At 42.6% G+C, this 23757-nt stretch overlaps 4 protein-coding genes across 16 annotated transcripts; 2 read left to right on the top strand and 2 right to left on the bottom strand.

The window, feature by feature from the left end:
* Window positions 1-885: 885 nt before the first annotated feature.
* Window positions 886-3456, bottom strand: LOC125952707 (sodium-independent sulfate anion transporter-like). Of its 2 annotated transcripts, XM_049682481.1 has the most exons (5): window positions 3247-3456; window positions 2834-3178; window positions 2296-2764; window positions 2021-2226; window positions 886-1946 (listed from the first exon to the last, which is right to left on the bottom strand). In XM_049682481.1, the coding sequence occupies exons 2-5, from the start codon at window positions 3150-3152 to the stop codon at window positions 1183-1185; spliced, it is 1758 nt and encodes a 585-aa protein (XP_049538438.1). In that variant the 5' UTR covers window positions 3153-3178; window positions 3247-3456; the 3' UTR covers window positions 886-1182. The 2 variants fall into 2 exon arrangements, with proteins under 2 accessions (XP_049538438.1, XP_049538349.1); XM_049682392.1 differs by having other exon boundaries at window positions 2021-2764.
* Window positions 3457-4797: 1341 nt separating this feature from the next.
* Window positions 4798-8127, top strand: LOC125949489 (uncharacterized). Of its 5 annotated transcripts, none has more exons than XM_049676629.1 (6): window positions 4802-4902; window positions 4978-5008; window positions 6727-7022; window positions 7089-7427; window positions 7512-7826; window positions 7899-8127. In XM_049676629.1, the coding sequence occupies exons 3-6, from the start codon at window positions 6846-6848 to the stop codon at window positions 8013-8015; spliced, it is 948 nt and encodes a 315-aa protein (XP_049532586.1). In that variant the 5' UTR covers window positions 4802-4902; window positions 4978-5008; window positions 6727-6845; the 3' UTR covers window positions 8016-8127. The 5 variants fall into 5 exon arrangements, with proteins under 5 accessions (XP_049532757.1, XP_049532586.1, XP_049532667.1 ...); XM_049676895.1 differs by having other exon boundaries at window positions 4857-4882; XM_049676800.1 differs by lacking the exon at window positions 4978-5008 and having other exon boundaries at window positions 4798-4902.
* A 1756-nt stretch (window positions 8128-9883) lies between these two features.
* On the bottom strand, window positions 9884-21561 carry LOC125953496 (protein kibra). 8 transcript variants are annotated; one of them, XM_049683163.1, is made up of 9 exons: window positions 21483-21561; window positions 15225-15674; window positions 14585-14886; window positions 14354-14513; window positions 12176-14274; window positions 11815-12094; window positions 11582-11745; window positions 11174-11498; window positions 9884-11103 (listed from the first exon to the last, which is right to left on the bottom strand). In XM_049683163.1, the coding sequence occupies exons 2-9, from the start codon at window positions 15347-15349 to the stop codon at window positions 10710-10712; spliced, it is 3849 nt and encodes a 1282-aa protein (XP_049539120.1). In that variant the 5' UTR covers window positions 15350-15674; window positions 21483-21561; the 3' UTR covers window positions 9884-10709. The 8 variants fall into 8 exon arrangements, with proteins under 8 accessions (XP_049539120.1, XP_049539100.1, XP_049539109.1 ...); XM_049683143.1 differs by lacking the exon at window positions 21483-21561 and adding an exon at window positions 20684-21209 and having other exon boundaries at window positions 15225-15710; XM_049683152.1 differs by lacking the exon at window positions 21483-21561 and adding an exon at window positions 20684-21209.
* A 572-nt stretch (window positions 21562-22133) lies between these two features.
* On the top strand, window positions 22134-23464 carry LOC125953546 (SUMO-conjugating enzyme UBC9-B). Its single transcript, XM_049683176.1, has 4 exons — window positions 22134-22335; window positions 22434-22517; window positions 22707-22969; window positions 23069-23464. The coding sequence occupies exons 1-4, from the start codon at window positions 22270-22272 to the stop codon at window positions 23133-23135; spliced, it is 480 nt and encodes a 159-aa protein (XP_049539133.1). The 5' UTR covers window positions 22134-22269; the 3' UTR covers window positions 23136-23464.
* The last annotated feature ends 293 nt before the right edge of the window (window positions 23465-23757 follow it).

The raw sequence follows: 23757 nt of genomic DNA, 5'->3' as shown, positions 1-23757 counted from the left end.
GGGTTCTTTGGGGTCTGTTTGCAGTGCCTGCCGAAAGACAACTGACCATTAGGTCTATCGGTCTGGAACGATGCACCAGACCGATGCCGATGCAACCTGCTTGCCAAAGCATTGCCATGAGCTACCCCATTCCATGCTGGTGCATGCCAATACGGCCTCTTGCATGCTAAAACCATCTCCACCCGAATGCCTCACTCTCTGCCCTAGCGAATACCAGTTTTCCAAGCGCAAAGCTGGACTAGGTACAGTTAGGTAACCTAGAAGAAGTGGTAGAGGTAGCAGGGATTAGACTATTTGCGGTTACAGCAAAGAAGCAGGGGTCTGGCCGACCGTTGGAAAGGATCCCTAATTCGTAATCAAATACCATTTAACGACTGTAAAATATGTGCTTAAGAACCATGCGCAAAATAGCCCAAGGTGATAATGCATGTTTTGTGTACCAATCGTTACAGATTAAGTAATTCTTCCAGCCTTTCGATTAGTTTCCCTCCCGGGGTTGTTTGTACCATGTGAATGATGTATCTCCGAGGGATTAAATTATCCCGGAGCCCTACACCATATGCGCCTCTTTCGGCGGGCGGTCACGCGCACGCATGTGCGCAGGCGCGCGCGCGCGCGCGTGTATGTGTGTGTGGTATTACGCAAAATTAAAGTGAAACACTCATTTTCCACGCTTAGTTGCGTTCGATGGATTGCGACAGGTTTGCAAACCATTTTACTGCATTGCCCGATTGGATATCTTGTAAAGTATTGATAGCTGGCGAAACAGTGGTTCACTCACAAACTAGTTCCGATAAGTGCTCGGGACAAGCATAACTTGATAAAGAAACTGCTAGGAGATGCGGTATTTATCCGACTAGCAGCCGTTCATTGGTTACCTTTCGCTAAGTCACGATGTCTACCTCCCTGTTACTCACCGACTCGGCCACCATCCCACCTCCCAGTGATCTAGGAGGCATGAAAGTGAGTCAAACATTTCATGGCTAGCCCAATGCATCGCAAGACTTGCTTGGCTTCGCAGAGTGAAAAAGACTTCCTGGTTGGGTTTACTCACTTACTAGTTTTACTTTATTCATATTATGGTGCCTCATCGTTATCACGAGCGATGTATATTACTTTAATATGTCGGGGCGAGTACTGTATCCAGCATGCTGATCTATCCTCGCAACAGGACTGGCCTTTTTACGATGCTTGTGTCCCAAACGCTAGACCGTGCTCGGTTTCGTGGAGGGCTAGACGTTCGTGCCAACAGGGTAAGACATTGCGTAGCAGCAGGTTGCCACCGAGCCTATGCACTTCCTTACTGAGATTATCCAGCGCTCGGCAGGCAGTGAAGTCCATCAGCACCATCCGACAACAGTCGAGTACAATCGGTAGAGTGGCCCCATGCATGTGCATCTCCTGCAACACGAGTGTCCGAAGGCGATCAACGCCCGGGTAAAGCAGCCCCTGCTGCAACCGGATGAGACGGTAGGTAAAATGCTGATCGCGTTCGTGGATTGTTTCACATTCTACTCGGAGCCATACGAAACTGGCCAGAGGCTGAACCATGCTAACGACCATTCCACCCAGAAGTCCAATCTCAATGCCGGCCGCAAGGCAAAGTGCAATGCAGCAGCACCAGACTAGCAAATCGTAGTGAAAGCCGGCACGCCAGAGCTTAGCGACGATGCTAGGATCAAGCATTGGGGTAACAGCTGCTATCAGCACCGCTGCCAACGTTGCCCGCGGTATGTAAAAGAAGTACGGTGTTAAGATACCGAGTGCGAGCAAGCAAAGGAGCGCACTGTAGAAACCAGACAGTGGTGTACGGACACCACTCGCGTGGCTTACGGCCGAACGAGTGAATGCGCCGGTGGTCGGCATCGACCGGAAGCACGACCCGATGACATTGCAAAGTCCTAGCGCGATCATCTCCTGAGTTGCGTCGACTGGTTGGCCCGATGCTGGAACAAGAAACAGAAAATAATGGTGGTGGTCAGACCTAAAAACGTTGGTTGCGATGATCATGATCACTAACAGAAGGCTTTCCCAATGGCTACGTTGGCCAAAATGGCAACAAGTGGCACAAGTACGGGTCCACTACCCAAATCCGCAACAATGTCGAAGAAACTAATGGTCACATTGCCCACTACGATGTCCTGTGTTGGTAGCTGAAACGAGGGAATTCCCGGTTCGACCTTGCCGGAAAGTTTCCAAGGAACAGCCGAACCAGTGTTGCTGCCACTATCGATCCAATAAGACAAAAAGGCAGAACCAAGTACAACGATTGCGTTTCGAGCCAGAGCCACATACCACAGCAGACAAGCAAAACGGCGCCAACGTTGGCTAGATGCTGGAACTAGCTTAGGCAGTTGCTGGAGTATCACCAGGAGCAGAATACAAGCAAAACCGACACTGCTATCTGGGACGGTGGCTTCCGTATACCGGCGGCTTACGTCAAGCACCGTTGAAAATAAGCCTCCGTCAGCCGTTGCCGTTACTGGTTTGGGTAGCCCTAGCAGGTTGCGTAATTGTGTTCCAATGATGATGAGGGCAGTAGCCGACGTGAAGGCTGACGTCACCGGTTCCGAGATGAGGCAGATAAGGAAGCCGAGCCGTGCACCACCCATCAACAGCTCTACAATTCCCGCTGTGAACGCAAGCACGACGACATACTGTGGTGGATGGTTCGCCGCATATTGATAGGTCAGCAAAGCCATCAGACTCGTGGGCCCAATCGAGACCTCCTTTACCGTCCCAAGAAACGCGTATACCACCGATCCTTGTAGTCATCGGGAAAAATGCGATTAGGATTGCAGATATCACTGAGAAGCTAATTCAATGTTTTTACCAACGAGCGCCGCGTACAATCCGTACTGCGAAGGTAAACCGGCGATGGTAGCATAAGCGATACTCTGCGGAATCATCGTTAGGCCTAGTGTCACGCCCGCTATCATGTCTGCTAGTAAATCAATCCGACTGTAATGCAATGTCCATCGTAGTATCGGCAGCCAACGGCGTAGTATCGGTACACAACCTTTTCCCCCGTTGTTCCGCAAGCTCCGACGGCTAGAATTGTGAGACCGGTCCCCATCCCTTCGGGCTACGCTAATCTCTAGTTGACTTTCTGGTGGCCCTTTCAACACCTGGAGTTCCTCTCCTTCTACCATTTCAATCTCTAGCAGAATCTCTGAAGCTATCGCGATGAAAAAGAAGATGCAATTATTCAATTCACTCTGACACCTTGATGCACTCTCACCGCACCTTTCTATTGTAATGTTAATGAGAAAGCCATCTATTTTGTACTTGTGCAGCACTTTCTATCTTGATGCAGTATCTTCCATAGCATGATACGATAATAAGTTCTTAAGATAATCAGAATATAGAGAATGTTAAATTGCTGGTGGTTATCACTGTTATCATCTATATACCCCGTCTCCAAACACCAAGATATACCACGTCTTAAAACACCATACGGAGATGGCCTACTCACAATAGGGGCTGCGCGCGTGGTAGTTACACCATGTGTTTTCAGACGGCTATTATGTAGAAATTCGATATTTACTCTTAGAACTGTATGAACACAGTTTCATATGTGTTTATTGGTACAGTTGGAGTATTGTGTTGATTTACCCCCATTGACTACGGTCTGGGATTTTACTACTAGCATCAATTGGAGTTATAATAAAAAAATGAATTAGTAAATAATAATGAACGTTTGACAAACTCCGAAGATAGCAACTGTATTCTGATAAGAGATTATCTGGCCAAATGTGTGGAAACCCTATTGCCAGACTCTTAACGCTTCAGAGACCCGCCGGCAGAACAATTTCGGGTCTCTTAAACATTAAGAGACTCGGTTGGGTAAAAAACCAATACATACACCTCAACCGATTGAAATAATTTAAGCGGTTATCCATTGGAAAGCGGAGGAGGGATAGGAAGGAGGCGAGTACATACCTAGTATATCGCTTGTACCTCCCCCCGTCCCTTCCACATAGATAAAAAGATGATTTAGACATAATAACTTTCCCAAACAACATACACACAGTTAAATATCTTGCATCATAAATGCATTATAAACGTTAATTAGCGCTATTATGGAAGAGGGGAGGGAGATGCCATTACATTTTCAATGTCGAAAGATAATACTTGGGTAGTTTTTCGCACCATAAATTGATTTTATCTCATGTTTAAGGTTCTTGTTCATTCCACCGATTATTTAACCGCCAAATTTTGAAATGTTAGGACCCTAAATGTATGCAATTAGAACCGGAAAGCCTACCGAATCGGTTGAGGTGTATATATTGAAGATTCTTCAACCGATTTGCATAATTCTAGGGGTTACCCATTTCAAAATTTTGCCGTTGAATAACCGATGAATGGTTAAGGTGACCGTTTAATGTTTACGTTTTCTGGGTTTGCTATACAAAGTGGCCGGTTAAACATTAAGTGGCCGTCTTGTATACTTTTTGTCTTATGCGGTTTTAATTTTTTTTTTACCTGGAAAGGTGAGGTAATGGCAATAATGCACTAGGAATCACGTGGCTCCCTCCCTGGCTCGATCGCCCGAGCAGGTTATTACAAAGATAACTCATTTGTAAGAGAGCTTCCTTCGCACTGGACCATGTGCATAGGAGCTCACAAGCAGAAAATTGTGAGAAATGTCATGAAAACACCATTTCATCCATACAATTTTGCTAGACTGGTGGAAAATGGCACTCATTTTGGTTTTCAGGGAGGAAATGTTCAGCGTAAGGTCATAACAACAGAGCGCAGGCGCACGATTGTACAAACTAGATCACTGTGCATCAGCGACCTACGACGACAACGAGCAACACTGCCAGTCTGGATCTATCATTTTAAAGGAGAAGCAGGCAAACGCATCAGTGAATCGCTGGTGCGCTGATTTCGAGAGCTGTTAGTGTTGAAGCTGAACAAGTTTTGTGCGGTGCTCAGGTTTTCTCTCTCTCTCTCTCTCTCTCTCTCTCTAAGGCTGTTGATTGAAGATCGATTAAACTGCTTGGTAAGACCGCATTTAAGAACCTTTTCTGTACAGTCCGTTTACGTTGAGTGCAACAGAACTATATTCAATCAACTTCCGCGAATAAATTCCTATGCATTAATATGGGCTTCCCGAAACTGTATGGAATATTGCGTGCACAATCAACCTGATCCCGCGATCGTCTACGTAAGAAGATAGAGATACAGAGTGGCCCACGATCCGCATTCAGAGGTTCGGGAAAGTTAGTACCTGGCACTAAAAATAGAGAAGTTCGGAGGGCGGTTAAAGACATGCCGTTGTGTTAAATACCGGCGAATGGAACCGGTGCACACGGCGTAAGGCACGTGCCTCTCGGTATGGTATAAGGTGTCAGTCATAGCTGATGGATTTACCGATACGAATAAAAAATAGTGAAGATTCAACCATCGACTGTAGTTGCAGTTTTTGTGATGAGTTCGAAGTGAAAGTTAAGCCATTTGGAAGTGAATAACGTTAGGTAGTACAACAAAACCAGACGAGGAATACGATGCAGATTTTTCCATGCATTGAACCATCATGATAGGGTTGGAGTCAAGTGATTTGAAATTTTTAGTAATGTGGAGCAAGATTTTTTTTGTCGGCTGAAAAGCAAACAAAACACACGCCTCGCTCCACTGTACACATACCAGTGTCACAGAGGCTATTTATAGTCTAGATTTTGGGACCGCTCCGCCTGTGCTGGTGGTACCGGTGCTACGCTATTGCTGCACAATTCCGGGTGGCCTAAATGGTCGGCAGGTGATTTCGAGGAGATCAGCAATTTCAACGATGATGCTGAGGATGCTTGATCAAGATGGAATTAACTGCGTCGTTCTTTTCCGTGGTGAATTAATGTAACTTTTTTATTTTATCCAGGCAGTTTTCATCGTTTCTTACATATTATATGCTGCAATTCCAAACCATTCTAGGAGATGCAATGATGCAATGAGATTTTCTAGTGCATTTAGCTTTCTATTTCAAATACTGTGACTCATCAAGAAGGGAACGATTAGTTCTACAGGCACAGCAGATGCGCGAAATCATTTCATCGCCATGTGCTGTAGCATTTGAGCTGTATGTTTGAAGGACAACGTAAACCTTATAGACATTCTTCTTCATTATTTATGTTAATGCTACATGGCGTATTGGTGATAAGCGGAGATATAAATATACTCTTTACAGAATTTCTAATACAATGAAAATTGTATTGTCATTTTCTGATCTTATGTTAATATCTACAACGAAATTACGCAGAAGATTCACAATAGTTTGCAGCAAAACTGTAATGCAAATCAGGAATAAGGTAAAAAGTGTCGGTTTAAAAGGGAATTACCACTCAAAGTGAAATTTATGTGGGCATATTCTATCCAAAACGTTCTATTATGGGAATTATTTGGATTCTTCGAGGATGCCATCTTCATGCGGCACACCTTGTTTTAAAGTAGTAGTCTCCAGCTCATCTTAGCATCCGGGCCGCAGTGTAACACCCAGTTGGAGGGACGAGCCACGCACAAAAAGTCATATTGTTTGTTATATGTAATTATATCATATCAACATACATTTATTACATTTGCATGCAAGATACAAATTCATCACCAAGCACAACGTACATATACATCGTGGACGTGGCCGCGGACCACACAAAGTATTACTTATGCTTTCATTTACATTCGTCTGCTTCTTATGTATTCCTATTTCTTAATCATCGATCTCACACACAGTTATTAGTGTGGCTTATACAGTGTTAGCTATCAATAGTGCAGCACCGACGGTGCCTTAAGTTCTGCCGGAGTTCGATAATATCTTTAAAAACTCATCTACCAAACCGTCACTGACAGCGATGTCGGACACAGAAGCTGACGCACATGGTAGCACTAACAATGATCGCGCTACTGTAGCAAACGGTTCGCATTTGTTGCCTTCACAGAAGGTTCTCGAAGAAGAAGAAGCAGAAAGATTGGCAGAAGAGGAACGCAAGCGTAACCGTGAGCCACCGATTATCTTCAACGAGGTCGATGTTAGTACTTCAGGTAAATCTATCATTCGACTCCATACTCATAAATGTGCGTTATCTGTAATATAGCCCAAACTGGAATTGGAGCGATTGGTTGACTTCGTGGACGGGAAGCTATCGGAGGAAGAGCAGGAAGCGGTCGATCAGCTTCACCAATATCTTTTACTAGGCGAGGGTGCCTGGACATTCGGAGATTGTTTTCTCGTGTTCGTCGGACGCATCTTCCGCGATCAGCAGTGTTTCTCGACAGATGTACGAGTTCATTTATTGCGAGCTTTGGCGAGTGCGGCGCTTAAGGAGGACATCATACTGCTCCTACACCAGGACCGGAAGGAACATGTGTTGATGAACTTTGCCCAGGATATCGATCGCCATCCACCCGAGGAACAGCAATCGATCGCACTGTTTGTAAGTATTAATTCCGTAGCCGTAAGACTTTAGTGATACCGAAATAATTTTCTGAGCTGTATGTACAATTTCTGACTCATGCAGATGTGCAATCTGTTCGAGAATAACAACGCATCTGAATGGTTGCTGTACATCTCGGAGTGGAACTACAACGGGCAGACGACATCCAATATACGTGCCACTACGAAGGTGGCGGTGCATTGTTTGCTAGCCACCTGTCCACGCCTACAAGACATAGGTACTGCACTCGTGCACAACATCGCCTGCAAAGAGGTGAAAACGGTAGTGTTTGACGATGTAGCAGTGGAGATCTCGATGGCACTGCTACAGTTCTTCAATAACTGCCCTACCGAAGAACATTTGTTCCGCACGATGAAGGCACTGGCAAAGTTTGTACAGGTAAGTACATTCATCCCGAGATCAACAGGCTGACCCGAGACTAGAGATACTTATGCGAAGGAAATTTCACAGGTCTCACCAGATGTACCGCAGTTCGTGCAGATGATCGGTCCACATCCGAAAAACTTTAAGGGCAAAAGTGAACGGATTGATGCTCTGATCGAACAGATCAGCAAGAAGGTCCGTTAGATGCGCTTGCTCATATATAATCGCAGTAACCTGATTGTCAACAGTACCGAGAGACTCGATTAAATTATCAAACATGCAAATAAATTGTATTGCAGTGCAAAAGACAAATCAGGACCGAATATGAACTAGTGTCGTTGATCTTTTTTGCCGAATACGGCAATTGTGGTTGCATTTTGAAACTGTAGGCATTCTAAAATCTCCCCGGTTGTATTCACCGAAAGAAAAAAACGAAGAAAACGAAACGGATGTAATAACCATAATTACTACAATACACCAATTATTAAACCATCGTTTTTAAAAACCATTCATTCGTACATTCCATGTACTATGGGTTTGCCACCCATAAGCAACAATCTTTAGATGCATGCTTACGATAGCAACTTTCAAGGCAGCGATACATGAAACGTAAAGCAAAGGATTAAACACAGTAGCAATGCTAGCCACAAAAAGAACATATTGCGAAGTATTTGCCAACAGCGTTTATGCTTGGTTTACCCTTGATTTTACGCTACGTGGACGCAGACCTATATTCTTTTGACAGCATATGTAATCGCGACATGCGTAATTTTTCGCGTGGCATGGAAAAGTCCATATAGCTAGGACACAAACTTTTTCTTTTAGTAAAATTCAACATCTCAACTGATTTACATAACTTTAGGGGTTATGAATTTCAGGCTATTGTGTTAAATAACCGATGGAATGAGCCTCAAACTAAAAAACCCATGGGGAGGAGGGACACGTTTGTGTCATTTGTGTCCTTTTATGTTTAAGGGGCCACTTTGTATGGCAGATTCAGAAAACTGGTCGCTTTTGGGCCCCTGAACGTGGGTCCACACTTCTAGCATCTAGGGAAAAATGAATGTAATCCCAGACAATAACGATTAGATTCTAGGATTAGAGCTGCCACTGCTAGTTTCTACGATTTGAATCTAGGAAGTGTGGACAAGGGGTTAAACATTAAGGAACCACATTACATACCTTGCACCTCACCCCTACGACAAAACTGTAATCTCCGGAGATGTTATAAGGTCCTGTTGCCTTCCCCCCCCCCCCCTCCCCTCCCCCTATAAGGTATCTATTGTCTTGCAAACAAAACTGCTATACTATTGCTGAAATGAATGAATGTTATGAATGAACTGGTGGTTTTTTACATTCCAAATCCAATATAATTACTAATACTACCAAAATAGCCACCCACACCTATAAAAATCAACATCGTTCGCTTCAATGGCAACTGTGCCCAAAGGCTACAAATAAAGCATTTTCAGTCGCGTTTACTAGACTCAGAGTCTGGTAGGTTTGGTACCAGGTTTTGGCATCAATCTCAATTCATTCAAGATTTCATCTTTTGTCTTTTTATCGTGATCGTTTGTTTTTTTTATTATTAAAAGTTTAATTTTCAATCCTAAGCGCAAGACATTTGCACAAATATACTGCACACATATAACAAATATAATTGATAATATGGATTGTATGAAATATACAAGGTAAGTTACTCCTCCATTTTATTGTCCCTATGGACGAACGTGACAGTATTTTGCAAATTGTTTTTGTATCCAAACAATTTTACGATGGACTCATAAAAAATCAACGAAAAAGCCAAACAGAAATGAATGAGTATAAACCAAAATCTCTTCAAGCTAATAAAAGCATCAATAACAGATTTGTTGAATTAGCGGAGGAAGTAAAAATAATAGCAAATATATAGTTCAAAAAAGGTGATAGGGATTGCAGTGGAGAATGGATGGTTATAAACTTTGTATCGCACGAGAACGAAAAGAAATCAGTCGAACAATAATAATAAGCAATACACTGAATAGTAAAAATAACATTAATAAAAACATATACTAAAATTAAAAATATCCATCTTCAGATATAACAAAGTTCATACATTTTTCGCTATTGCACGTTTCGATTTAATTTTCAAAGCATCTGCATTCCTACGCGCACTGGTTACCCTATATTTTTTTACAACAAAATAAAAGAAACAGAGTTAGCTGATGTTCGTAGGTTGACGCTGGCGCAGATTAACAACATTTTTTTAGCATTAGCCTTGTGAATTACAGCTTCCATCCAGGCATATTAGACGATTTTCTGTAAACCTTCCTCAACATTTAGACTTTTGGTTTTTAACGCCTTTGTTCAAACCACTCGCATCATCAAAAGCTGAACGATTTTGCGAGCAATACCATTCATGCTACATTCGAAAGCATGCATACCTTTCGGTTATATTTCTAAATTTGACGGCAGATATTTGATGCCAGCATTCAACAACTAACGTAACAATTATGATTCGCCTCACCACAAAACGTTCTATTCACTGTGCCAGTTTGATTCATCGTTGGATCTGATTCGATCAAGCAATGCTACCCTCAAGACATTATTGGAAAAAACGAAATTTAGTCATAAAAGGGCATTTAAAAAAATGGGGGTTGCCATTTTAGAACAGTGAAAATTTGGAGAAGTGTCATGTTACAACATAAAAGTAATTTTAAACTTGATCTTTACCTTATACCATCGCGACATTACAACTGAAACTAATAATTCTAAAAAAAAATAGTAGGATCTTCGATCGATTCTTAAAAAGGAAAAATTAACAATACCGATGGATTAGGCGTAAATTGTGTAAGTATGAAGCATATGATACAGATAATGAGAGAGACACGAGTTAGACATTCCCTTTTGCCATCAGCATCAAACTTGAACACCTAACGTTCGATCGACATTGTTATACGAGCCAGTGGCAGTAGCACTGTTGATATCCTCCTCTTGACCAGTGCTAGATTCATTTGTGTTTGGTACAATCACTTCTACCGAGTCACAGTTTGTTGGTGTCATAGCGCCTCCTTCGCCCTCATCAGCATTGCCTTCTTTTGATATGGTTTTGCACAATTCAATATTATGGGTTTGCACGTTGACGGTTGAACAGGGATTATATGTTATCGCCACCGACGTTAACGCCTTTGCTTCTCCCGTAAAACCCATGAAGTTTGATTCCATTCCGCACGTTTCACCGTTTTGTATGAAGATCTCCGATGGTAGTTCCGGTACCGATACACCACGCCTTGTAAAGAAAGCCATCTTTTCCCTAAAGTACGAAACAAAACATTCATAAATGAAATCTGGTTGTCACCGATTGCATAGGTTTACTATCTTACTTAAATGATATCGAATCCAGCTTGCCCTTGCCGACTTTTGTCTTGCGTAACTTGTAGATCTCTTTGGACGTTTTCATCAACAGTTTAGCTAGTTGGCGTTCCTCCGGTGATGCTGTATTCACACTTTTTACGAGTCGCAAAAAATCTTCGTTTTCCAGGGCCCATGTTGCAACCTTTACATCGTTATTATCACGAGCTTGCTCTAATCGATACTTCAATTCGCGTAACCGTCCGATTTCGTCAGTCAAAGTCTCGAGCTTCGTTTGTTGTGCTTTCAGGTCGAGTTCCAGATCTAGACTGGTGCGTGGCACTGCGGGGTGCATTTCTAAAACATTGCAAAATTAGATTGAAAAATCAATCAAAATTCCATTTTGGAACAAAGGTCTGAAAAGACATTGTATCACTTACTATGATATATAGCTTTTGATACACGATTATGATAGCGAAGAGAGCGTCGCTCAACAGAGCCTCGCTTAAACGGATGAGGCGTCACGGGATTGTTGAAATGCATGGCAGAGTCGGAATCGCTACGGTTCAATCGGCATATGTATCGGGTCTTACTAGCTACGGCACTGTGATTAAAGGGAAAACAGTAATAATACCATCAATAACGATTATTAAATTATATTGAGACTACCTACCTTGGGGAAAAGGTTTGTGATCGTTTTACCAATCGATCATCGACAATCGATCCCTCTTCGATTGTAGCAGAAGTAGTGGACCGATGAGCACCAGAATGGTGACTATCTAATCGTCTGCGACTCCGTTCCGGCAAGAAGGCGCACTCGGTGTTCGTTTCCTTGTCAGCCACCTCGACGGTCAGAATTAACTCCTGTTTGTTTTCTTTATGGCAAGGATCCCGATCAACTACGGTCCCCCTAACACAATTCATATAGTTCTTTATCATTCGATCAGTATCGTCTATAACGAAACGAGAATATATTAAGTAAAGAAAATATGGGAGCTTCACTAGAACACTCTTTAGGAATTCATTTTGTTTACCTGCACTTACACCTTGCACCTGCCACTGAGTCTCTCTGGACTCCAATTTTACTCCCTGATCGCCGCCTCTAACATAACTTTCTACACTATTATCTTTAGTTATATTTCTCCCCAAATAGGATGATCTGGGCTCCAGCTGCACTTTTTCACAGCTTTCTTCTTCAATGTCCTCGACTTCATATACATGCTCATCTTCATCTTCATCATCGTCGTCCTCGTCGTCGTTATTCGAAAATTCATCTGCCAACTCCATCACGGATTGTAGCTCATCCTGGCCTTGGTTGCGCGTTAATGTGGATGTTTGAGAAGATGATATAATGGTAGAATCATCCGATGATTCTTCCTTAATTCCAATCACCAAAGACGAGCTACCAGTTCTTTCATCAATCTGATCGGTCTCGCTCATTGACTTTCGGCTTATGATGTTATACCACTTGCTGGACGCATCAGTAGGGTTGAACTCTGCCAAGCTAATCTGGGCACTTCCTACCCAATCTTCTCGTTGTCCAACGAGTACCATCACCTTCACATGCAAAGACTTTGTACAAACCTTTTCTAGGGGCAACTGTAGCACGAGTACAGTTTGGAAAACTGGTTTCGCAAAATCCGCTACTGTGTTGGTGCGGATATGATGGGTTGCCGATACCATCGAAGAGCTTATTGGCAAAAGTATTGCCCGAATGAACAACTGACAGCTTTCCGGTAGACAGAGGGCTGTTAGGTTTCTCCCTTTCTCAATCGAAATGCACAGTGTGCTGTCGTCACTCATATAGCGGATACCGATCTGCACTTGGGCGCAGTCCTTAGTCAGTAAGGGAGCCCGAGAGGCCTCAAACACACCAGAATCACCGGCCACCGATTCATCACTAATCGTGGTCGAAACAGAGCGTGTATTCGAGGTGGAGGACGAACGACTTAATAGAACAGCCGGTGTAATGTCTAGGTAAGATGGTTTTTCGTAGATTGGCGACAAAGGCACAATGCCAAGTTGTTTTATTTTTAGATCCTGCAGTTGCTCTTCCAAGCGCTGTCGGTCGAAATTGTACTCGCACGAAGTGTAACTGGAAGCAACCATCGGAGGGGGTAGGACGCCTCCACTCGTACCCGTAGGTAATTTGATAGTCGCATTGCCTGTAAATGTTACGTTTGCTGCGTAGCTTGATCCATTCTCACAACCTGTTCCCCATTCATGTTTCATCGGAGATGCAGGTCGTGTTTCGGTCGATAGGCTGCTTCGCGGGGACAACGACACATCGGAACTTGGATGGAACAAATGTTGCACGCGTCGGTTCATATCGACCGTATCAATCTGGGGATCGGTCGAAAGCGGGTCGCCGTATATGTCTGTGAAGCTTATACCACTAAGCGAACCCTTGCTCGATGTAGTTGACAAAGAGCCGAGGCTAGAGCTGCTGCTAATTGACAACGTGCTAGCCGAAAGCGACTTTAATTGGATCTCCAGATGCGTAAACTCCTTGAGAGCTTCGAGCAGTTGTTGCAGCAAGGCTTGTTTCTCTTCATGTAGTTTTAAACGATGTGCGATGCATTGATTCGATTCTTCATACGCCATGTTCAAATCCGCTTCCAATTGGCGACACACGCTCTGAATACGCCGCATCTCCGAATGTGAGCGCGATTTGGGTGTGATGCTACGATACTCCAACAGCAACTGCTTTTTTTCTTGAAATAGTAGTAACCGATCTTGGTCTGATTCCAGCTCTCCTGGTCGTATCTTCTCCTCGAGAGCAGCTAGTTGCTCCTGAATTTCTTTCACTCGTCGACGCCACTCGTCGTAACGTTGCCGCATCTTAGCCATCTCTAGCGCACCCATCGGAAAGTTTTCGGATGACAAATCGGTTTGTGATGCGGCACAAATGCGATCTTGTGCCAAATTGAAGGTAGACGCGTCCGGACTCTCTTGGCGCAGCTGCAACCGCGTTAGATCGTCCTTCACTTGCGCCAAGCTCTTCATCAATTCCTTTTTCTCCCGCTCGCCTGTTATCAGTGACTTTTGGATCATCTTCACCTCCTCCATAATGGCCTGTGCTTCACTGATGTTGTAGCAACCGTTTATGTGTGAGTTCAATTTTTGCCCCACGCTGCGAAAATACAGTAATAAAACAATATACAATAATCACCCATCGTCATCAGAAAGCAGAATAACGACTGCTAAGATACCTGGCTAAAGTATCAACGCCTTTCTGTGTACTGCGCATCTCCTTGTGTATCCTATACAGTTCCTTTTTTAACCGAAATACACGCTCTTTCGCGATGTTCAAATCGGCGCGCAGAAGCTCGGGATCGAACTTGGTGCTGCACGAGCTGGTCGACGAGCAAACTGTAGCGATAGAAAAGAATGACGCATGTTATAACAAAAATATAATAGATTGATTGTGTTCGCATATTTACGGCTGGTTCGGCTAGCGGCTAGTGCATTGAGGTGATTGTACTCTTCCTGTGCTAAATGTAACCTTTGCGTCTTAACGTTCAAAATCTCCTTCTTGGCCTCCAATGTGTCCTGTGCTGAGCATAAATACTCTCGCAACATCTCATCCTGCTTACTCTTCCATTGCAATCGCGGGTCCTCCAGCTGCGTCGACTGCGTGTTGTGGTTGATGTAGTACGTCCCAATCTGTGGATCGTAACTCTCCTCCCAACCGAACGGCAATTCGTTGCCAATGCAATCGGCGAAAGTTTCTGGTTTAGTGTGCCTAGAGATAACGGGACGGTAACGCATTATAGATAATGTTAAAAATAAATGGTGGTAAAAGACTGAAATAGGTCCCCCCACTCACGGTGAGTTACTGAGTGAATGAAAAATCGCTGTTTTACGGGTAAAATGTAACTTTTCCACCCCTCCCCCCTTCCCTAATGCATTTATTTACGTTTCCTCATACTTTTATGTAGGTTTGTTTATCTAAAAAGTGGTAATTAACGATTTCTTCGATCACTCAGTAACTCACCGTGAGTGGGGGGGGGCCTTTTTCAGTCTTTTACCGAACTATGAAATCGCAAATATATCTAAGATATTATTGATTGCACTACTTACTTGTCACGTGGATCAATCCAAGTTGTCTTCTTGTTGATGTGATCAATAAAATAAATCTTGCCATCGTAGTCGGTGTTGACTTCCCAGCCGAGTGGTAAATCTGCATTACTAGACCCTTTGGGCATAATTTTGAAGATTCGCAGCTAAATGCCAAGCGAAAGACTACCAGAGCAGTGCAGATACGGTCTATTGCAACACAGAGATCGAGCGCAAGGAAGATCGGTCGTGCAGAATTGGCTTGCTAATCGAACGAGTCCATGGGATTGACCAACCAACAACGGTTTCTTTGGCAGCAACTTTAGAAAATCTACTTGATTCTGCACAACCACTGTGATTTAATTGCGAATGCATTCACTTTATTCTGATATTGATGAAGCAGTAGTGTTACAAACATATACGAAACGATTGCTGAGGTGGTGCCGTCGGCAGTTGCACTGAAAAATTTGCCATCTTTTGACAAAATTATAGAAAAAAGAAATAAAAACACTAATACAAAGAAGCAAGATAGAAAACCAGATAAAAAACTGAAATAGACCTCCTCCTTCACCCCCCCCCCCCCTCCCCACTTACGATTAGTGGTAAAAGACTGAAATAGGCCCCCCCACTCACGGTGAGTTACTGAGTGATCGAAAAAATCGTTAAATACCACTTTTTAGATAAACAAACCTTCATAAAAATATGCGGAAACGTAAATAAAAGTATGGTAAAAGACTGAAATAGGCCCCCCACTCACGGTGAGTTACTGAGTGACCGAAAAAATCGTTAATTATCACTTTTTAGGTAAACAAACCTTCATAAAAATATGCGGAAACGTAAATAAATGTATTAGGGGAGGGGTGAGGGGTGGAAAAGTAACATTTTATCAGTAAAACAATCATTTTTTTGGTCACTCAGTAACTCACCGTGAGTGGGGGGGCCTATTTCAGTCTTTTACCAAAAGTATTTGGGGAGGGGGGAGGGGTGAAAAAGTTACATTATACCATTAAAACAACGATTTTTTCGGTCACTCAGTAACTCACTGTGAGTGGAGGGGCCTATTTCAGTCTTTTACCCGATTAGTTACTGAGAGATCTTCAAACTCGATTATTACTGATTAAATGGGTAAAAGACTGAAATAGCCCCCCCCCCCCACTCACGGTGAGTTACTGAGTGACCGAAGAAATCGGTAATTACCACTTTTTAGACAAACAAACCTTCACAAAAATATGTGGAAACGTAAATAAATGGGTAAAAGACTGAAATAGGCCCCCCCACTCACGGTGAGTTACTGAGTGACCGAAAAATCGCTGTTTTACTGGTAAAATGTAACTTTTCTACCCCTCCCCCCTCCCTTAATACATTTATTTACGTTTCCTCATATTTTTATGAAGGTTTGCTTATCTAAAAAGTGGTAATTAACGATTTTTCGGTCACTCAGTAACTCATCGTGAGTGGGGGGGCCTATTTCAGTCTTTTACCCATTTATTTACGTTTCCACATATTTTTATGAAGGTTTGCTTATCTAAAAAGTTATAATTAACGATTTTTTCGGTCACTCAGTAACTCACCGTGAGTGGGGGGCCTATTTCAGTCTTTTACCCAGTCTTTTACCAATGTAACATTTCCATCCCTACCCCCTTCCCTAATGCATTTATTTACGTTTCCACGTATTTTTATGGACTACTGTGTCCAAAAAATAAGGTGACATTAGATTTATTTTGAAAGTTTTCATCCATTTTTTTTGCCTTCAAAGTAATCCCCACAGACACAATGCACTTATGCCGACAAATTTTCCAGTTTTCGAAACACTTGAAAAAGCCGTCTTTTGGAGTGGCCTTCAGCACCTTCTTCGGCTTGAATCTGCTGTATCGTCACAAAACAGTGTCTCCGGAACGAAATTTTAGGCTTGTCGAATAGCCACATGGCTTTTCGAATAACCAAATTAGGCGCATATGGTGATAGTGGAACGATAAGAGAGGAGTTTTTTGCGAAAAACCAACGCAGTGTGAGATGGTGCATTATCGTGATCGAGCGCTGACGCGTTTGAGATGAAAAACATCCTTCAAAATTTAATTGGCGGATATGTTTGATATGCAAATATCATGCACAAAGTCTCTAGTTATTAATCGACGGTTTTCCAAAACCAAATCTTTGATTTTTTGGACGTGAGATGCACTGATTGACGTTGGTGGTCGTCCAGAGAGTTCTTCCTCTTCAAAACGTTCCCGAGCCTCCTGGTGGTCTTTGCATCACCTGTACATAATTTTGTTTGACATAGTATCGTCACCAAAGGCTTTCTGTACCATTCGCATTGGTGTATCCGCAGCAGAAAAAGTATTTTTAGTGCAAATTATTTGCTTAAAAACAGTCGACATGGTAAAAACCGAAGACTTCACTTTTAGTAGTTCACAAAATAATACGTATCTCTAACACCAGAGAATATTTTCACGTAAAACTTGTCATGGTTATCACTAACAGTGCTGACAACCTACAAGAAATACACAATTAAAGATATCCCTTTACGCGACCAATTTGGACACCGTGTCACCTTAATTTTGGCCACAGTAGTAGGTTTCTTTATCAAAAAGTGGTAATTAACGATTTTCCGGTCACTCAGTAACTCCCTGTGAGGGCGAGACCTATTTCAGTCATTTACAAAAAAAAATCTTTCATTTCATACCCTATTAGCGTTCCCAGCTACCCCATTTCCGATGATGCTATTGAGATATCAGTAAATTTAACTTCGATCTAAGTTGGTAACGCAATCTGATCAATGTTGCCGAGAAACGACAAATATATTTGGAAAGAAAAGATTGCATACAATTATTACGAAATAGTATTGTGCGTCTAAGGGCCGCTTAACGCATATGTACACCCGCACGTATCAGCTCAACACACAAATGATGGTACGATGGTAATATGTGAGGATAGGTGACAACGTGGCGGTAGCAAGCGGCCAGAATCCGTTATTGTTTATTCTGTCGCTGCTCACACTCCAGTGCTCTCGCTTTGCTCTTTCTCTCTTTCTAACTCTCGCATAACCACACGTCTTCGTTTCCCACTCGGTCATTCTTTTTATATCAATGGCGTGCACACTCTGGATTTACCTCTGTGAAATCTTTGTACCAGACTAGATTGTAGGAAGGAAATCAGAACAGAAAAAACTGTTTATGATTCGTTGCTGGATCATATGATTCGCTCCGAGTTTTATGAAGCCACTTGCATTCGAATGCTTGTTGTTATGTACGTATGTCTGCTACGTCAGAAACATCTTTTCTAATCAGAATCCATTCTTGCTAATCCAGAATGGAAAAAAAATTTAAATTTCTTACTTCCTCGTCGCCTACACACACCAGCGCAGACACATACACACGCTCATGCTTGTGGACATGTAGCTAGCAATCACTATTTACAAATGTTTATGCTGCTAGTCGTACTGCTGCTGCTAGTCATACGGCTTAGCTTATCCATCGACATTCCAAAGTCGGTGCGAACCACGATCCACGCACACAGTTCGAAGTGGACAGCAACTCCGCGCGCGCTGTTGCCGCACTTTACACCATTTGAATTTAAATCGAATCTCCCGCCAGCGTTCTTCGCCAAGGGATCCAGAATGTCGATCAAGATAAAGTGAGTTTCAACACGCTATATGTTTATGCTTTTTAAACCTTCAGGTTAACTTATCTTGTAAATCCGCTCCTCCCCTCCTACATTTTTCTTCTATTTCTCTTATCTATACACACACGCATATTGCCGTGGAACGGCGTGGAATAGATCGCTATTTCCTGTCGTTAAATATCAACATCCCGCTAGTAACGGTAACTGTATTTACAACTGCTGCAGAGCAAAATTATGATCGCTACATAATCTCTGCTCAAGTCGATCATTGTGAAAAAAAACGAAATAAACATAATAGCAATGATTGTATGGATATTCAAACTGTCCAGTAGTGATGTGTCGGTGCGGAACCGAACAGATCCTAGGGTTGCTGCGTAGTTTCCAACCAAACGCAAAATGATGTATTCTGCCATTTAACTACGCTACACGTACAATTAGGAGGGCCCAGTGGAATCCCAAACATTCTACTGCCATTTGACAGCTACGCAAATCTACGGTACGTTTCGCTAAGCTGCGTGTAGTCTAAGTCTAAGGGTAATATCCCCGATCGCATGCCGATTGAGAGCCTATACATCCAATGTCAATGGTTGTGCAAAATCGTGCATCGTATGCAGAAAATGATGGATAATTAGCACTGTCAAACAAGCTGCTCACTTAAAAACAGGCTCGCCGTGTGTGATGGCAGATAATTTTCATTTGATTGGTTCTATCGGAATAAAATATAACGAGCATTCCTTGCAAAAAAGGATATCCAATAATTCAATTAATTAACAGGAAGAGGAATTAAATTTAAATTTAAAAGCAAAGCAGCCCCTCCCCTCACCTTCCGACCGGCACCCTCTCTTTATCATGTTCCTCTGTCCCTTTCCTTCAGAATTGTTGCTTTTGGTTCACGTGGGAGGGATCACGGATCACTAGATAAACACCAATTACTGTTTACTTAATGCGTCGGGAGCTATTATCCGATAACAAAACGGCTTGCACGTCTACTATAAGGTACAGAGCTACAACACAGTTCACGGTATTCAGCGATCAAAAACGTTTTACCACCACTCGGCATAAAATTAGGTAAATCACGGATCCACCACAATCCTCACCCCGTTCACAAATATTGTTTCACCACTAAAACAGTAAACTGGTGTATGGCCTGAACAGGGTTGTTAGTTGATTAGGTGCTTTCTGCCGTTGATTGCATTGATCATGGTAGCAAAAAGATGTATGTATGTATTTAGTATGCTCGAAGCGACATAAGGTAGGTTGAAAGATTGGGATTGATGGTCGCCCGCTAACCAAAATGAACCGACGATTGGACAACAGTGTGTAGGTGGACAGTATAAGCGCTAGCTTGCAGTACACGAAAATATTGCCGAGGTACCATAGATACACGCACGCCTGCAGCCTACATTGAGTCGATCACCAGAGGAAGGAGTTATGGATTGGCGATACGACGGCTAGCACACTGCCCTGCCATCAGGGCTCTCCTCACTCAACCAGAGAAAGCTGGAGTGTGGGTGCACAATCAATGTGCAGCATGACACCAACCACACTACACGCACACGAAGCAATCAACACACAAGGAAATACATCAAATTTGGATTTCGCACGATTCCACACACTTCACATACTATCACTCGCACATTACTTCACATACACATGCTCAGCTAACTCAAAGTGACAAGTATGCATGATCATACAGAGGTTGGCAAACATTGATTTTAACTTATATCAACAGCTCCCTCTCGATGTATGTGAAATACGTAGATTGAACAAGAAAGAAATAGAGAGAGCGAGAGAGAGAGAGAGAGATAGAGAGAAAGAGGGAACAAGTTAGTAAGTCCGTTCACGTTATCTAACAAACCAACCCTTGTTGCGTTACTGTTCATAGAACTGTGTGCTGTGTGCACCTCGCGCCATAGACTAACATCGATATGACAGCAAGCACCGAGACAACCGATCACTGAGTTAGGGTTCTCTCTCGCTCGCTCGCTCTCTCTCTCCCTCTCTCTTAGCTCTGGGTTAGCGCTCCCTGTTGCCACTGTGTCCACATAGTCGAGATGTCGTGGAAATGGGTCGATCCGCTTCCATCTTTCTGTATCGTTTATCTTTTATTCTTCATTAGTGGTAAACTTTGAAAATCGCACCGTTAGTACGTCACTCGGGAAAATATGGTCACAAACAGCGGTCGCAGTGATAATATGATCGCTTAAAGTAACGGCGATCGATAGGGTTTCTACAGCAAAGGCAGGGCGAGCGAACGAAACACACTAACATCACCAAATGACATTCTTTGAAAGCCGCACGCTACACACCAACAGGTCTGACAGTAGGATACTTGATGTTGTTCTCCCTCTCTTTCTCCCTCTCTCTCTCTCTCTCTCTCTCTCTCTCTCTCTCTCTCTCTCTCTCTCTCTCTCTTCCTTTCTCTCTCTCCATCTCTCTCTCTCTCTCTCTCTCTCTCTCTTGCTCTTTCGATGGCACAATTGGTTGCACGTGATACAACACTCTCTATGGGACTTAACTATGTCTCATCAGTCCTTCCCTATTCATGGTTCAATCGATTTGTGATCGCTTATCCTTGTTTTGCGTTTAATAACAAAGCCACTTGCGCAATCACTCGTACCAGCTTCCTGGTAGCACGCTCCACGTAACACAAGCGATCACCTTCGAACAGAAACCCCGTAACCCCGCGTGCAGTCCTCATGTACAATTACACACTGTTTTATGTGACAGCTGCCCGCGGGGAATGCTTGATCAAAAGCAGATCACAGCAAAATCACTCACTTCGGTAAAAGACTGGGTAAAAGACTGAAATAGGGGTAAAAGACTGAAATAGGCCCCCCCACTCACGGTGAGTTACTGAGTGGCCGAAAAAATTGTTAAACACCACTTTTTAGATAAGCAAACCTTCATAAAAATATGCGGAAACGTAAATAAATGTATTAGGGGAGGGGGGAGGGCTGGAAAAGTTACATTTTACAATTAAAACAACGATTTTTTCGGTCTCTCAGTAACTCACTGTGAGTGGGGGGGCCTATTTCAGTCTCTTACCAAAATCGTTAATTATCACTTTTTAGATAAGCAAACCTTCATAAAAATATGTGGAAAAGTAAATAAATATAACAGTAGAGGGAGGAGAGGTGGAAAAGCTACATTTTACCAGTAAAACAGCGATTTTTTCGGTCACTCAGTAACTCACCGTGAGTAGGGGGGTGGCGCTAATAGTGGGTTCTTGCATTGAATCACATATTCTATTTCCTCAACATTTCATCTAGAACAACAGCTGTAACGTAGAAATGTCAAACAGAATATTGCGGGCTTTCATTTGTCTTGTATACGCCGAGGGAAGCGTTCTGCGAAATAAGGCCGGCGAAAGCGGGAAACGGAAACTCTTGCAATATTCTTCGCTAGAAAATATTCGCATTGCAATATTCTTCGCTAGAAAAAAACAATGTCGGGTATCGCTATTGGGCGCCTGGGTGAAGAGCGTAAAGCTTGGCGTCGCGACCATCCTTTTGTAAGTATTGCCATCTTAGCATCATATTATTCTGCAAAACTATGTAGCCATTTTGTATGTTTCAATCAATTTCGTGCATTTTTTTTTCTGTAAAACAGGGCTTCGTTGCACGTCCAGTAAAAAACGCCGATGGCTCCCTAAATCTTATGACTTGGGAATGTGCTGTTCCTGGGAAGAAAGGCGTAAGTCCCTATGTCTGCTAAGAGATAGGCATCCCTTCCATTCTAACCTAAGAATGCTCCATTATGCGAGATCTGCTTTGAAAAATGATATTTCGTCCATTCTAACCTCAAAATTTCTGCAACTTTTTTCTCTTGAATTATTCATAGACTGTTTTACTGCATCGTAATCATTTTCCTTTTCGCTTGCAGACTCCATGGGAGGGCGGATTGTACAAAATCCGTATGATTTTCAAGGATGACTATCCCACAACACCTCCGAAATGCAAATTTGAGCCGCCCCTATTTCATCCGAATGTGTATCCTTCCGGTACCGTCTGCCTTTCATTGTTGGACGAAGATAAAGATTGGCGCCCAGCTATCACAATTAAACAAATTCTGCTCGGAATTCAGGATTTACTGAATGAACCAAATATCAAAGATCCGGCTCAAGCTGAGGCATATACAATTTACTGGTAAGTTGCAATTTCAGACATTTGAATCTAATTTTAAGAGCATAAAGTATATAATTCTAGAACAGATGTATAGCTCATTATCTTTTTCTGCGTTTTTAGCCAAAATCGTTTGGAATACGAGAAGCGCGTCCGTGCTCAGGCCCGAGCGATGGCAGCAACCAATTAGCTCATATGCTCCTTTTAACTTCATTAATATCATAACTATTTAATCATAGTGCCCTTACGCCACTACATCCTCAAGACCGAATGAAGTATTTGTGTTCCATTAATTGAGTTAAATTCAAGCTATCTGGAGATGCGGTTGAAAGGGATGTACTAGGTACAATCCTAACAACTGTTCAAAATTCGTAAATGTCATAAAAATATGCACTATTAGCGTGCGGAGCTGTTCAGCAAATACACACCGTTCGGTTACCTTCCACTCCAATCATTCACGCATCATTTCAAAATGTTGCAAATATTCCAAATACTGAAATAAATCGTCTGGGCACTCAAGTTTAATCGTTTTAAAATTATTTATCAAACACTTCAGCAAGCAAGTCCCGGAAGGACTCAACAGGGCGACAAACAGGTTGACTATGCAACTAGAAACAAAATCAATATCAATATTTATAATATATTGATCGATTCTACACCGATATATTGGTTTGTTGTGTATATTTACTTTTCATGATATGTGTGAATTTTTCTTTAGCGGTTTCTAAAAGATGTTTTTGGCTTTTGGCTGACATATTTTTTAAACGATGATTGTATCAATCGAGTAGCTTATAAACCTAACACATCATAAA

This window comes from Anopheles darlingi, chromosome X (genome assembly GCF_943734745.1).
Source record: "Anopheles darlingi chromosome X, idAnoDarlMG_H_01, whole genome shotgun sequence".
Taxonomy (NCBI): domain Eukaryota; kingdom Metazoa; phylum Arthropoda; class Insecta; order Diptera; family Culicidae; genus Anopheles; species Anopheles darlingi.
Note: the sequence above shows the minus strand (reverse complement) of the source record. Positions and strands in the feature narration are given on the sequence as shown.